The following is a 16,073-nucleotide window of genomic DNA, read 5'->3' as shown; positions in this document are numbered from 1 at the left end:
CTTGTGGCTAGAAAGGCATTGCCTACAGAGATGAGGGAGATTTTTCCCATCACCTTTTAGCATGGGCATTGTCTGTTTCCAGGACAGTCTATACCAACATGTTCCTTAAGGTAGGGCCTTAGATATTACCAATGTTGCTGTGGCTTTGGGCCTTTTATTGCTGTGCTGTATGTTTGTTAGAGGACTTTTTGGCTGTACATGTGGGAGGTGTGGGGCAAAGATGATCTGTGGACAGTCTGGATTAAATCACTATTTGATTGTCTGGAAAACTGAGGGTGTGTCCCTTCAGGCTTCTGTTTTATATGAAGACTGCCAGTTGTTTTGACACACAGCCACGTAATCCATGCATGTTAGTGCTGCTATAGCTTTTTAACAGCTTTTAATAGGGTGTTGTTTTGGGGGTTTGGGTTTTGTGGGTTTTTTTGTGAGGCTGTTGGGGCATTTTGGTCTGAATCCCTGAATATTGTGATCTTGAAGGTGGGTAGCTAGCCAAAAATTTGAAGCAGTGTGTTTTTTTTTTTAAGTGTTTGGCTCCTGTTTAGACAACTGGATGAAATAGGCACATTTCCACATGTTCTGGGCACTTGGCATCTCTATCTGCCCTTCTTGGTCTGCACAGACCTACCTTTATCCTACTTAAAAAGATAAGGAGGGTTGGATGGTTCCACAGCAGTATTTGCAGACAGTGGGGCACTGGGCACATTAAAATAAACATGAGGGCAATTATTTGGGCCACAAAAATGGACTAAGAAGTAAATTAAACCATCAGCCGAAAGATAAATGGGGTAATCCTGCTCTTAATGTTGTCTCTTCTGATACTAGTGGCCACTGATAAAAGCTGATAGACTGGTAATCATTCTTAGCAGTGCTGAGTCAGAATTAGGGCAATTGTTCTCTGGGTTTTGTGCATCAGGTACTAATGCTTACCATCAGTAAAAACTTTTGGGATTTATAGAGTAAGGTTTTGCTCTCAAAAGTTATCTCACATGGTAAAGAGTGCCCAGACCCACAAAGGGCAATGAGAGGGGTTTTAGCTGAATGTTGGGGTCACCCTCTCCCCTTGACAGACCAACCCAATCCAGAGAGGATTCATTGGACATGGCAAAAGACTTTGGGGGTAAGCAAGGAAAAAAAAAAAAAACCCAACCCCAAAAACCAACAGTGAGAGCAGTACTAGCAGAGAAGCAGTTTCTGCACTGGGTAGTAGGTACAACATAGATGCATCCCTGGAGGACTATGTCCTGTGGTTTGTCTCATTAAATACGTCAGGTTACTGACTTAGGGGTTGTACGAATGAATGCTTAAGTTTATTGTCTTTCCTGGGACAATTTGTGGCATTGGGGTAAAACTCACTGCAGCTGCAGCACCCTCATCCCCACTGCTGAGTTTGTTCAATTTCGTGGCCCTGGTTTTTGTCAGTCCTCCATCACCAGGGTAGAGGAGGAAAAAAACTAACTGGAAAACAGATTGTGTTGCATTTCTCCATCTTCTCTCCAGCTGCACTTGATCACCTTGAGCCTGTCTGTTGCATTGGATGAGAAACTGGAGCCCACCTTAAATGCTCATAACTCGTGGGTGTGACTTGCAGAATTCTACCAGCCGAGCTGCTGTCGGGGCACGCGGCTGCAGCAAGGGCGAGAGGGACCTGAGTGGGAGGAGGGTGGAAGTGGGGCAGGGAGCCCGCAGGGGTTGGGCAGAGGGATGGTGCTGCAGCAAGGATGAATCTCCGAGGGAGCAGAGGGGCAGGTCTCCAAGAAAGAGGCCGTCAAACATACTGCAGCAACACACAGACGGCACTAGACCTGGCTGGAGGCCCATTTTTTTTCGGAGCCCTGCGCTGATTTAACCCTCCCAAGCGGATGTACTTTAGCACTGCAGCAGCAGGTCCAGAAGTGCAGGCTGTTTGCGGCCCTTCCCGCGCCCCCGAAGGTTCAGCAGCAAACCGGGGCGGAGACGAGGGGAGGTGGCGGGGCGGGATCCCCACCCCTCCCGGCTCGGCGGCGAGAGCCACCCGGCTCACCGAGGGGCCGCAACACGTGGGTGAGGACGGTGCGGCGGGGCGGGCAGCGCGGGGTCCCGCCAGCAGCAGCGCGCGGGGGCGGCTCCCGCCGGCAGCCGTGTCGCTGTTCCCTGCCCAGGTGCTGAACCGGAGCCAGCCGCGGCTTAGCGTCCTCCCCCGCCTCCTCCCGCGCAGCAGCTGGAGCAGGAGAAAGCGGATCCGGCGAGTCCCGGTCCCTCCTCCTTCCTCCTCCTCCTCCTCCTCCTCCTTCTTCTCTTTCCCTCAGCCGCCGTCTAGGGCAGCCGGCGAGCATGGACCGGGCGGCGGCGCGGCTGGAAGCGGCCAGCGGCTGCTGCTCGCCGCTCGCATGAGGCGACCGGGCGGCGGCGGCGGCGGCGGGGAGTGAGGCCGGGTGAGGCGGCTCCGGCAGCTCCCCACCCCCCGCCGGCCATGGCGGCGGCTGCTCGGCGGAGCCGCGGCGGGGCGGTGGTGCTGGGCCTGCTGCTGCTGGGGCTGTGCGCCGGGCGGGCGGCGGGCGGGCCGCTCCGCTACTCCGTCCAGGAGGAGCTGCCACACGGAGCCTTCGTGGGCAGCGTGGCGAGCGACCTGGGCGTGGATCCGCGGCGACTGGCGGCGAGGGGAGCGCGGCTTACCTCGGGCAGCGGCCGGCAGTACCTGGAGCTGGAGCTGGGCCGCGGGGCGCTGCTGGTGCGGGAGCCCATGGACCGCGAGGCGCTCTGCGAGCTGAGCCCCACCTGCTTCCTCAGCCTGGAGCTGGTCATCGAGCAGCCCATCGAGGTGCACAACGTGGAGGTGGAGGTGCTGGACATCAACGACAATGCGCCACGCTTCCCCCGCCAGGATTACCATCTGGAGATCAGTGAGTCCGCCTTGCCCGGGGCCCGCTTCCACATCGAGAGTGCCCAGGACCCTGATGTCGGCACCAACTCTGTGCAGAGCTACCAGCTCAGCCCCAGCCACCACTTTGCCCTGGACCTTAAAGGTTTTCAGAGCGGCAGCAAGCTCCTGGAGCTGGTGCTGCAACAGCCACTGGACCGGGAGCAGAGTGCCCTGCAGCAGCTGGTGCTCACTGCTGTGGATGGTGGGGATCCCCCCAAGTCTGGTACAGCCCAGATCTCTGTGCGAGTTATGGATACCAATGATAACCCACCTGCCTTTGACCACTCCACCTACACTGTGAGCCTTCTGGAGAATGCCCTGCCTGGCACACTAGTGGTCAAACTCAATGCCTCAGATCCCGATGAGGGCTCCAATGGGGATGTGATCTACTCCTTTGGCAGCTACACCCCACAGAAGGTGAGGCAGCTCTTTAGTGTGGACCCACACTCGGGGGAGGTACGGGTTAATGGTACCTTGGACTATGAAGAGGCATCCTCCTATGAGATCTATGTGCAAGCCACTGATCAGGGCCCTGTCTCTATGGCTGGGCACTGCAAGGTGCTGGTCAACATTGTGGATGCCAACGATAATGTTCCTGAGGTGGTACTGACCTCCTTGTACAGCCCAGTGCCAGAGGATGCAAAGGCAGGAACTGTGGTGGCCCTGATGAGTGTCACTGACCAGGACTCAGGGCTGAACAAGCAGGTGAGTCTGCGTATTCCCTCTGGCCTCCCCTTCACTCTCAACTCTTTCAAGAACTCCTACACCTTGATCACCCACGGCAAACTGGACCATGAGAAAGCAGCAGCCTACAACATCACAGTTACGGCTACTGACTCTGGAAGCCCCCCTCTGTCCTCCCAGAAGGTGATCTATGTGGAGATCTCTGACATCAATGACAATCCTCCACACTTCGAAGAACCTGTGTACTCGGTTTACATCCCTGAGAACAACCCCCTTGGGGTCTTGCTGTGCACTACCAAAGCCACTGACCCAGATGTTGCCGAAAATGCCTATGTATCCTATTCTCTACTAGATGGGGAGATTGAAGGGCTACCTGTTGCCTCCTATGTCTCCATTAAATCTGATAGTGGCAACATGTATGCTGTCAGGTCCTTTGACTATGAGACACTAAGGGAGTTCCAGGTGGTTGTCCAGGCTCAGGATGCCGGGATCCCACCACTGAGCAGCACTGTCACTGTCCACATCTACGTAGTGGATGAGAATGACCATGCTCCACAGATTCTGTATCCTACCTCAACCAACACTTCAGCAGCCCTGGAGATGATCCCACGCTCGGCTTATGCTGGATATTTGGTAACCAAAATTATAGCCATTGATGGGGACTCAGGACAAAATGCCTGGTTGTTCTTCCACCTGGTGCAAACCTCAGATCCAGGTTTGTTCAGGGTAGAGCTCCATACTGGGGAGATTAGGACTACTCGCAAACTGGGGGAGGACAGCACACCTACTTTCAACCTGACGGTAGAGGTGAGAGACAATGGAGAGCCACCGATGTCCTCATCAGTAGCCATCACTGTTGCCGTAGTGGACAAAGTTTCCAAAATCATCCCTGATACAAGAAGGCACTTTAAAAGTCCAAGCAATTACTCAGAGATCACTCTTTATCTCATTATCGCTTTGAGCGCCATCTCCTTCGTTTTCCTTTTCACAGTCATTGGGCTTACTGTTATCAAGTGCTACAGATATAGTCTGTATGGGGACTCCTGCTGTGCAGGGTTCTGTGGGGTCAGAGAACGGTGCCCTGCTGAATTGTATAAGCAGGCCAACAACAACATTGATGCTAGGTTGCCCCATGGTTTAAAAGTACAACCCCATTTCATTGAAGTGAGGGGCAATGGGTCTCTCACTAAGACCTACTGCTATAAGGCATGCCTAACTGCAGGATCAGGAAGTGACACTTTTATGTTTTACAATACCTGTGGCCCAGCAGGAACTACTGGTCCCTCTGCAGTGATGACTGAGAGGCATCTGACAGGACAGAGTGGGCAGAGTGCACAAAACCTGATCATATTTAAAAATGACTCCATTACTCCTAATGAGGTGAGGCTACGTTGATAAATGGTCAGCACAGTGCTCTGAGCAAATCTGTACTTAAGCAGACGTTCAAACTGGAAAACTCAGGTTAAGTGTATTACCTTTTGGGCTCACTGACAGCTACAAAACATGGTGCTAATGAATCTAATATGTGTAATGCATTTTGTTTCTAGGTAAATACTGGGACTTTCAGGGTCCATTTGGTAAGTTCAGTATATGCATCTGTTTGAGATTTGCTTAGTTTTTGCAGTGTATGCTGTATAGAGTATTGCCTCCTTCCCTTTTCTCTTACAGATCTAAAATTGGTTGCTGCCACAGAGTGCTAGGGAGTGACATATGTGGTCTTAAAGTTTTAATGTTAAAACTAATATTGCAGGAAAAAACTTTTTAAAAAGTGATTAGCCTGGAAATCATTACATTACTTTATGGCAGTTACAGATGTTTGCTACTTCATTGATTTCATACCTAGGCAAAGCGGTTGAATTTAAATCATTGCAATAATATGCTTTGCTTACTAATGTCGGCATGCTTTAGTTGTCTGAAAACTGCAATCCCTCCTTTGATAATGTTTGTTATACCCAATGCTACATTTCATGTTTTCTGGACAGTGACAATCCAGTGACCTCTTTGTAGAGAATTACAGCAAGTTACCATTGTTATGATACAGTGTGACAACTTCTAACCTGCTGGGTTGCTACTGAAAATTGTTTAATGCCTATGGTTTGACCAGCAGTATATTAACCTTTTCAATATTTTCCCACAGTGAAGAATTAATGGTTGCTTTATGCTAGCATACAGGCAGTCTGCAGTTAGTGTGTGGTTTGCATGCACTGTAGTTTCCTTTCTACACATATTGGAACTAAGCTGAGAAGCACTCACAGGAGAGACTAATTCTGGTTCACAAAAGGAAAATTTTGTAATTACTATGTATTGTTTGTACCCTACAATTGTGGCAGACATAAGATCAGTTTGTACATTAGTGTGTGCTATGCCTCCAGACGTGGGAAAGCTAGGGGAGTAACTGTGGTGGGATAGAAAGGAGCCTGACTTGTGTATTCCTGCCACAGAAATATAACTTATTTCTTTATAGTTGTTCATATATGAAGATGTTAGCATCTTTTGCAACTGTTGTTTAGTTACACAAAGATGTTCAAATTTTATGGAAGACTTGCCAGTCCTTAAGAATGCTTTTAGAGAGTAATGATCATCTATTCAAAACTAATCCATTTAAAATTAATGCAGTGTTTTCCTATAAATCACAGTGGCAGGGTATGGGGGAGGTATTTTTTTTCTTTTTCTATACAGTTTTTGTACCTTAAAATCTTTCTGAGTATTAAAAAATGCCTGGAATCTGTTTGATATAAGAGGGAACATGAGACATACTCTATAAGCATGTATGCTGAAGAATCAGAGTGGAATATACACCTTAAATCTGATTTTCTGGGGAAAAAAAAGAGAAGCAATAATTGAAAATGGCTTCACTTTGGATGCAAGACCGGTAGGAAATTAGTTTAACAGACAGATTCCTATCTCATTTTAGGGGTTGCTCCATTGAATGCAATGAATTAGCAAATTTTGAACACCAGTGCAGATCAAACAGTGGCAGCAAAGCCAGCCCAAACTTGGAGTACATGTACATAGAGTACATGGAGTACATAGAAAAATGTATAGAACAAACTAATGAATGCCTGCCTTTGTGGAGTTATGATCCAAAAGAGGAATCGATTATTCAAATAGTTCTGTATGATATAAAAAGAGGTGAAATTCTGACAAGTTCTACTCATCACAAATTCTTTTCTTAGGTCTGTGCTTCTTAAACTGTCCTGTGGTAGTACATGCTATAAAGATGTACATAAGAAATGGGTGAATGTAATGGTATTCACTGATTACTAGTTCCTAGCTAATTACATGCTGTAAAATCCTGTCTTTCTCTTGTTTCAAGCTCAGCATATGCACTTAAAATGCCATCTGTTGCTTAGCAACACCAATTCTACTTTTTAAGGATAATGATCTTTGTATTACTAGATCTTCAGAGAACTGTGTTTCTCTTTTTAGTTAAAGTGAACTTTTAATCAGTCTTTAGAAGCCCATGCCTTCACCTGTGAAGCACAGCAACAGACATCGTTGTCCTTGCGTTGATTTAGAAAGTTAATCTGTGATGTCTACATTACTTTTGGATAATGTGAACAGGTTTGGGTTTTTTGGTTTTTTTTTGGTTGGGTTTGGGGTTTTTTTCCAGTTTTTGGAAACTGATCTGGTATTAGTCAGTGATGAGGATGGAACCAGGTGAATGGGCTTTTATGCATGCATATCATACATAGGGTTTCACAGAGGCTAATACTTCGCAAATGTTTATACAGTGAGAGGAAAAATATTTCAAAGTTATTTGGGATTAATCTCAGTAACATTTGGTGCAATAAGGTCTTAGTCCTTTTCATATTTATTAATGAAGTCAAAAGTGCTAATAATTACTTTACACTAAGTTCTGACTGACTTCATTCGGTCATTAGAAGGGTGCAGTGGAAGGGAAAACCCAGTGCCTTAAAGTTAGGTAGTGAATTCTTTGTATCTGTTGAAGCTCTGACACCTGTATGACTATCCTGACTTGTCCTGCTAGTGAGATGGTGGAATGGCAGCTTGTTTCTGCAAGACAGCCTGTGCTTCTGCATTCACCCAGCTTGCCTGTATGATCCTTTATAGATTTATAAGAATATCTCAAACCAAGGGTGTTTTGTAAAAGAAGAAATGTACTAACTCAGCTGCACTTAGAAACAGTTATTGCTGGCAGGAGTCTGGTGATAAGGATCAGAATGTGAGGTTAATGGGTATTGCTGTCTCATCAGCTAAATAACTACTGCAGGGTGACAAGGCAAGCAGGGTAGGCAAAATATAGAGATAGCAAAATACTGTGGCTTCATTTCTGGCACTGTGTAAGGTTATGGGCAGCCTGGATTCCTGCCTTTCAAAAGAAGGGTACATGCAGGTGTGAAGGGGGTGCATGAAGATGTGATTTTTTTTTTTACTGGGCACTGCTGCAGTGATGATCCATCATTTTCACGAAAGGTTTCGGTGCTTTAGTCTGGAGTCCCTTTCCTCATATGCCTGTGAAGATTCCAAGTGGTGTCTGAGTAGTTAGTATTTGTTCCTTGGTTTGTCTTTTCATCTATCCTGTCTTGTTCTTAATGTTCTGTGTGATTAAGCTCACTCATTATGTCTTGCATCTCATGACAACCTTTTCCCTTCAATGCAGGGAATAACAATCAAACCAACATATGTTTTAACTGAAGTTTTCTGCCCCAGAACGCAGCCTGGCACATTCCTAATGATGAGTGGGCAGTCTGGATACTTGATAGAAATAGATGCCAGCTCTTCTGATTATACATTTCCTTGTACCCTTTTTTGTGTGGTGACATATGTAGCTGACAAAATACAATGTTTCATGTGATGTTTGTAAATGAATTTGCATGGTGGTCTATGCACGCTTTTCAGAAAGAACAAAAGCTGCACATTAGTGATGGTAAGACCCAGGGGTTCCTTTGAGTTTTACGTCTGTTTGCTCTGCTGCTGGCTCTTCCTCTATTTTGCACTTCAAAACCAGCTTGCTAAACACATGGAAAAAAACAAACAACATTTGAGTTGAACACATCTTGATACTGCTGTAAAATGCAAGCATGTTATGAAGTGTCTAAATCTAGCAAACCCACAGCATTGTCTGGAGCAGTCTTTCCAAGAGATTTCTCATAGAGGCTTTAAAGGTATTAATGGTGGAATATCTTACAGTCTCAGTTCAAGAACTTAAGCCTGTAGGAAATTCTCCAGCCCCACTGACATTGTAAAGGTTAACTATAAATGTTTGTTCTTTTGTTTAGTGGCAGCATCTGAACCTGTTCTGCTAAGCAGAGACAGTGCTCTGTGAATCAGGGCAGTCAGACTCGGTCTGATGCTTACTGCTGTGCCAGCAGAAATTTGCATCCAGTATTAAGCAGAGGAGTTTTCCTTCTCTTGGAACTCATTAAATGTACTTTACAGTGGACAAGGGAAAAGTAATGGATGTCATCTGTTGGGACTTCTGTAAAGCCTTCGGCATGGTCCCCCACAACATTCTTCTCTCTAAATTGGGGAGATATGGGTTTGATGGGCGGACTGTTCAGTGGATAAGGAATTGGCTGGATGGTCGCATCCAGAGGGTCGTGGTCAATGGCTCGATGTCCACATGAAGACCAGTGACAAGTGGAGTCCCTCAGGGGTCCGTACTGGGACTGGTGCTGTTTAACATCTTCATCAATAACATAGACAGTGGGATCGAGTGCACCCTCAGCAAGTTTGCAGACGACACCAAGCTGAGTGGTGTGGTTGACATGCCAGAAGGATGAGATGTCATCCAAAGCGACCTGGAAAAGCTGGAGAGGTGGGCCTGTGTGAACCTCATGAGGTTCAACAAGGCCAAGTGCAAGGTCCTGCACCTGGGATGGGGCAACCCCCGGTATTGATACAGGCTGGGGGATGAGTGGATTTAGAGCAGCTCTGCAGAGAAGGACTTGGGGGTACTGGTAGATGAAAAGCTGGACATGAGCCAGCAATGTGCACTTGCAGCCCAGAAAGCCAGCAGAATCCTGGGCTGCATCAAAAGAAGCGTGGCCAGCAGGTCGAGGGAAGTGATTCTGCCGCTCTACTCTGCTCTGGTGAGACCTCACCTGCAGTACTGCGTCCAGCTCTGGACCCCTCAGCACAAGAAGGACATGGACCTATTGGAGCGGGTCCAGAGGAGGCCACAAAAATGATCTGAGGGCTGGAGCACCTTTCCTACAAGGACAGGCTGAGAGAGTTGGAGTTGTTCAGCCTGAAGAAGAGAAGTCTGTGGGGAGACCTTATTGCGGCCTTTTCAGTACTTAAAGGAGGGGCTATAGGAAGGATGGGTGTAATCTTTTTAGCAAGGCCTGTTGTGACAGGCCAAGGAATAATGGATTTAAGAAGAATAGATTTAGACTAGACATAAGAAAGAAATTTTTTACAATGAGGGTGGTGAAGCACTGGAACAGGTTGCCCAGAGAGGTAGTGGAGGCCCCATCCCTAGAAACATTCAAGGTCAGGTTGATTGGGGCTCTGAGCAACGTGGTCTAGTTAGAGCTGTCCCTGGTCACTGCAGGGGGTTTGGGCTAGATGATCTCTAAAGATCCCTTCCAACCCAAAGCATTCTGTGATTCTATGATTCTATGCACTTGCCTGTTCCCTTCACCTTAGTTTTCTCAGAGTTAGGAATGCAAATGAACACTGCCAGGAAGAAAATCTTTGGGCTTCTGAATTACACCCTTTTCCAGTTTCCACTTTGATTTCTTATAAGGAAAACACATGTTCAGTCTATAAATAGATTGTTCTCCACATCAAATTAGTTCTAAACATTTACAGAAGGAAATCAGGAATAGAAGTCTCCGTTTCCCCACATCTGTCAGCATTGTCTCACTGGAAAATAAGCAGAGCTGTATGCAGTCAGGGGTTCTAAAAGGCCTTTTATTATTGCTTCAAAGTGGATATATTTGATAAATATACCTTATGTCATTCTGGTGTGCATTTGTGTGAAAATAGGAATGGAGTGGGATGTGGAGTGGGATGTTTTTAGCAGTCTCATCATCTGGTAACTGTTTGTAAATGTTTGATTCACACTTCTCTACCTCAAGCAGGCCGTTATTCTAACACCCACTGAAGTGAATGGTAGGCTTTGCATTGATTTTCATGAATACGGGATCAGGACAACATTAACAAAATTTTAGAAATTCCTTCTATACTAGGGACAGATCCTTACTGTGTTAAAGTATTAGCTAAAATAGTCAACTGAGCAAAATGTTTGTAACAATGTATTTTCAACTAAATTTATTCTCCAAGAACCAATGAAATGATTCTTAAATTAACCCATGCTGTGCAATTTGAAAATAACCCTGTGAAATTTTGCATGAGCTTTTTTGCTACTAAGGGGGCTCTGTTTTATATTATACATTCATTTTGTTTATCAGACTTTCAAATAGGGTTTGTTGTCTATGACTAGTCACATTAATGCTTGTGGTTATGTGGTTGGCAGAATGTGACCCTGGTGCCTGGAAGAACCAGCAGGAGCAAACTGAGGTGTTCACCTAGTACAGTGACAACTGCTTCTGTAGGCACCTGGACAAATTTTGACTCATCTCACAACTATGATGATGTGTGCTGTTAATGAATCAGAAAAAGCAGATGATGAGAGACACAGGGAATGGTTGATTACTTCTGTGCTGGATCGTGTGATTTCCCTCACCTCCGTTGATGAGTGATAAGGACAGGACCCCTGAACTTGATACATGACCTCCAAAAATCTCTGAGGGAAATGGTGGGCTAAGATTACCTTAAAGTTAGTAGAATGGGCTGGCATGTGATAAAAAGGGTCTTGTAATGACTTGGGAGCTGGGAAGGTAAAAGGAACAATATTATCTTCATCAGCATTGTGTGACATAGTGAGAGTATGGGGATATACAACTGGGAGGCGTCTGGACCACTTCAGAGTCTGTATTCTCTTTGTGCTTCCTCTCTGTACTCATGCTTCCTGGCCAGCTGTACCTTGTCCTGATGGTGCTAATTTATGACACAGCTAAACTTCTCACAGCAAAGCCTGGGACAGGGCTTTGCAGAGGAGCCCATTAACAGCTGCTGTGCAGACTCCTGTCCCTGGGACTGTGCTGAAGAAACTGCTTTACTTTGAGATGGACCATATTGTGTCATGACACAGTGACTGTGTGCTGTGTGACAGCACATGTCAATGTAGCAGGTTTCAGTAAGTGGTCTGGTAAAGGTGGACTGTTTGTAGCTGACCCATGCATGCAGACTGTGAATGCCTGATGGATCTATAAGAAGCAACACTGCTACATCTGAACTAGGGAAAGATATTACTGAACAGGTTTGCTGCTTCTACTATGCTGTCACTTCTATTATTGGTCAAGCTTTCTTGCTTTTCTCACTTGTAATTGCCCAATCTCATTTAAAGGTGTATTGAAACAACTTTTCTCTTAAGAGATCTTAAAGAGGGTCTTAAAGAATTATAGCTTGTAGCAGAACAAAAGGAGAAGCCAGTTACACTGACAAAATTGGAATTTCACTGATTTTGCCAGTTGCAGGACATTAGCCTGTGATAACACAAGTGTGGGATAAAGGTGCATCTCTTGCTGAGGTCTGAAAGTTCCCAGTCAAGGAGTGCACATGCAGTAAAACTGGGTGATAATAGGTTTAGACAAAGGCAGACTGCTGCCCAGCTGCTTCCTCCTCCTCTTCTTCCTGTGAAGACTTCAAAAAGTAGAGAAGTCCCAGACATTGATTTTTTCACAGTTAAAAACAAAAAAAACCCAGCCTCTGAAAGTGTCTTGAAGTCAACTGTGGCAATAGATCTTTGCATCTCCAGAGTATATTTTTCCAATCCTGTCCCCTCCTTCCTTCTTCTGCTCCTCTGAGGGCGGTACTACAGCTCTGCCTAAAGAGTTATAGCAAGTAGAGAACTGTCTGGGAGTAGCCACAAGATGCCACAGCCTCTGTATAGTAACCTTTGAAAATACCACAGTCTCCTAATTGCTGCTGTTTCTGTTATATTGACATGGTAAATGTTGGTCTGTGCATGTGGAGTCAATGAATGATGAATTTCTCACTGATGAGTTTCTCCTGCCATCATCACCCATTTATGATCTGGTGTCTGAAAGTTCCCACTGCAACAAAACATAGGGTTTTGTCTTCTAGCCAAGAGCTGGAAAGCTCTCAGCTGAAACCCAAAAATCTATATGCTCTGAGCAAGTGGCCATTTTTCTCTTTTCTCATTCCTACCCAACTCATGTCAGACTTTTTCAGCTCTTTGGTGTAATCTCACTTCATCTGTGTTTTGCCTGGGACTGTGATAAGATTCCTCCTCCTCACACTGCGTATAAGCCTGTACAAATTAGTAACCTGCGCCTCTCCCATTGCAAAAAGAGCAAAGGGGCTTTCCCCCCACTCCCAGTCCAGCAGTTCCCCTGGTATAATAAAATCCCCAGCAGAGGAAAAGCCAAATCTTCTGGTGTCAGCACCCTTTGTACATCAAGAAAGGCAAACTCAGGAGAGGGTCTGATCAGGGTGTGTTATTTTCTATCCTCTTTCATTGACTGTTACAACATGGTTGACTTTAGAGTTGCTTTGACATCCCTGGGACTATGGCCAAAATGGAATGAATCAGAAAATAGTGAAACCATGCATAATGGGCTCCTTATCAAGCCACTTTCTGCTGAACACAGCAGAAACTGAGCATGCCAGAGAACAGGGGGCTAAATGGGAAGGAAATTGCTAGCACAGATGTTTAATGTGTGGTTGCAAATAGCAGCCTCCTCCCTTTTGTGTAACTCAGACCATAAAGAATATTAGCATGTGCATCATGCAAGAGCAACTCTTGAGTGATGCTGGACCCGGGAAATATGGTGATAGAGTGATAGCGTAAGTTGTAATTGCTACATTTTTATTTGAATAAAACCCATTGATCCAGGAAAAAGCACACCCCACAACTCACAAGGAAAGACAGAGTTGTCTTTAAATAATTCAGAATATTCAATGTTTTCTTCTTCTCTTTCAAGTAATGGGACAAAATTCATTTCTGATCTGCCTCCAATAGCTTGAAGAGAATTAAACCATTACTGTCATATATTATTTGTGTGTTTGGCACTGTACAAGACACACCAGGAATGAGCGTAGTCCATTATGTTTCTGGACATAACTTCTCTCTTTGAATTCAAGTGCCTGAAGTTAAGCACTGGCTGCAATATCACCTACAGAATAATGTCTTGAGAATCCTGAGAAATAACCTTGTTATGTGTTCAGGGCTTAATTTTAAATGACCTGAGCTTGCATTCATTGGCTGTAGTTGAAAATTATTGTGATAGTCCCCTGACAATGCAAAAGAGATTTTCTTGAGCAATTTTTGGTCAGCAGAGGATTTCTTTATCTCCCTATTTAGCAAGCCATTCTGCAGCAGATCAGCATATGCTGAGGTTTGTTAGTCAAAGAGTATTGCTGGCTATTTTCCCCTTCCATCTCTTATGCCCTCTCATGAATATGGAGAATGTAGTAGTTCTTGGTATTATGAAAGAACATGTCTGCCTTTGATAAAAGACTTGCTGCAATCTGCAAATCTGATACAATCTAGTGCAGTCCTCTGCAGTACACTAAATGCCAGCAGAAACCTCACAGCAGACTACCCCACATATCCCCTTCACAGTGGGCTATATTTTATACATTGTCAAGCAGATGCTATTCAGTGCAGGATTTCAAGTTTCCTTGGCTTATCAGGTAAAAAAAAAAAAAGTGTATTATAGATTTCTGATGGGTTTTTTTCCTATGCCCAGAATCTTGATGAATGTATGAAATAACTGTCCACCAGTTTCCAGCATTAGATGTCATTCCACAGAGATCATCTCTAGCCAAAGGCCTTGGCATGCAAACAAGTTTCTTTGTTACAGAGACAATCTCTGTGTCCATTTCAAAGTTTCTTTAGATTTGTAGAAGGATTTGGCAAGTTCTGAATGTTCACAAAAATTGAGTAGCTCCATATAGACTCTTCTGACAAAATTAGTCAGATGCATATGCTTTTCAGCATGTTTAACATACATTAACAACTATTATCCTGGGCTTTTGTTTCTACAGCCAAAACACCCCAATCCTGACTGGCGCTACTCTGCATCCCTAAGGGCAGGAATGCAAAGGTAGGTATGGTGTTTCCCCACATGAAGGGGAATTCTGTCTTTGTCCTCTGTGAAAAGGACAAAGTTGTCTTGCTCCTCTGATGTCCTAGACTGATGATATCTGTACACCGAGATGGAAGGCACCTGAGTTCTGCTGCTGTCGCTTCCAGTCTCCGAGTGTTACAGATTCAGCCGGACTGCATTTTATGCTATTATTATACTACCATAGATCTGTGGGGTTTTTGTGTTTGCCTCCTGCCTTTTTATACATGGACTGTCAAGGTATAATTGCTCCAATTATTTAATTGTAATTATACACTTTTTGTTTACTTTAAAGCTCCTAGTAATAATCTATGCTGATATGCTTCAATAGACTGCAGCATTGATGCGTTTTCCATCTTCTTGTCTCTCGTTACCATAAAAAGTATGCTGCTTCTGCAGTCAGTTTATTAACCATGTGGTGCAATCAAGATGATTAACACAGTTTAAAGGACATTTTGAAGACATGAGATGCATTTTCAAAGAAGGAAAAGTGAGGCTGTGTCCAAATCTCTTTAGACATCTTTGAAAGTCCTCTGCCTAACATCACAAGCAGTGTCTGCTATAATTTGCTACTCAGTACACCTGGAAAAAAGGAATTCTAATAAAGTTGGTTTTGTAGAGCCTAAATAAAATAATATCTTTGCTCTCCCTTCCTGAGCAGATTAGAAAACTGGTTATATATTCAGGTGTAATCTGACATGATTAATAAGACTACCTTACAGGTTTAGGTGCAATTATAAGGCTGCAGTAGTTCCTAGTGGCACTACAAAGTGCAGGATGATATGCTTTTCCCAAAATTGTTGGTGCAGTGGTACTATAGTCGTGACCTTTTATCCATTATCCACACGACTGAAGAGTCTTCATAAGGTTGAAGTCCAAAACTCAGATTAAGACTGTCCCTCCCCTGAGACTGTGCTTCATGTGGGTGAGGGCACAGTGTACCTCTGCAGCTGAATTTGGGCTGCTGTGTAAAAAGGAACCTAAACCTCAGGGACCAGAAGGAAAGGAAGAAGGAGCAAGCTTGATTCTGGCCTGTTGGGCAAACTGTTTTCTTTCTTTTATATTCCTGCTGTTATTATTATTATTTTTTTTTAATCCCTGACTGCTTGCTTCAAAATGAATAAACAGTCTGGGGAGCAGGATCCTGAAGCAGGACTGTTCCTGTCTACCTGAGCATCTTATCTACCAGTCCTCAGAGTCAGGCCTGCTCTTGTATATTCCCAACGTAATCCTGTGGATCTGCTTTTGTTTCTATACAGTGTTCAAGATCTTGCCTGAAGTTACTTGAAGAATTAATGAAAAGTCAGAGCTCATTTAAACCAATTCATCCCACAAGCAGGGGAACTAATGAAGCCTTTCTGGGA

The 16,073-nt window shown here is 44.8% G+C and overlaps 1 protein-coding gene across 1 annotated transcript in view; it reads left to right on the top strand.

Annotated features, from left to right (window-relative positions):
- The first annotated feature begins 2,449 nt into the window (after positions 1–2,449).
- The window catches only part of LOC104028047 (protocadherin alpha-C2), a 50,242-nt gene continuing 36,618 nt past the window's right edge, over positions 2,450–16,073 (top strand). The window contains 2 exon segments of the mRNA XM_075715820.1: positions 2,450–4,963; positions 14,630–14,699. Of these exon segments, the coding sequence (XP_075571935.1) occupies positions 2,450–4,963; positions 14,630–14,699 (2,584 nt within the window).

The sequence above is a fragment of the Pelecanus crispus genome, chromosome 8 (assembly GCF_030463565.1).
Source record: "Pelecanus crispus isolate bPelCri1 chromosome 8, bPelCri1.pri, whole genome shotgun sequence".
NCBI lineage: Eukaryota > Metazoa > Chordata > Aves > Pelecaniformes > Pelecanidae > Pelecanus > Pelecanus crispus.
The sequence above is the reverse complement of the archived record's forward strand: the minus strand, read 5'-3'. Positions and strand labels throughout refer to the sequence as shown.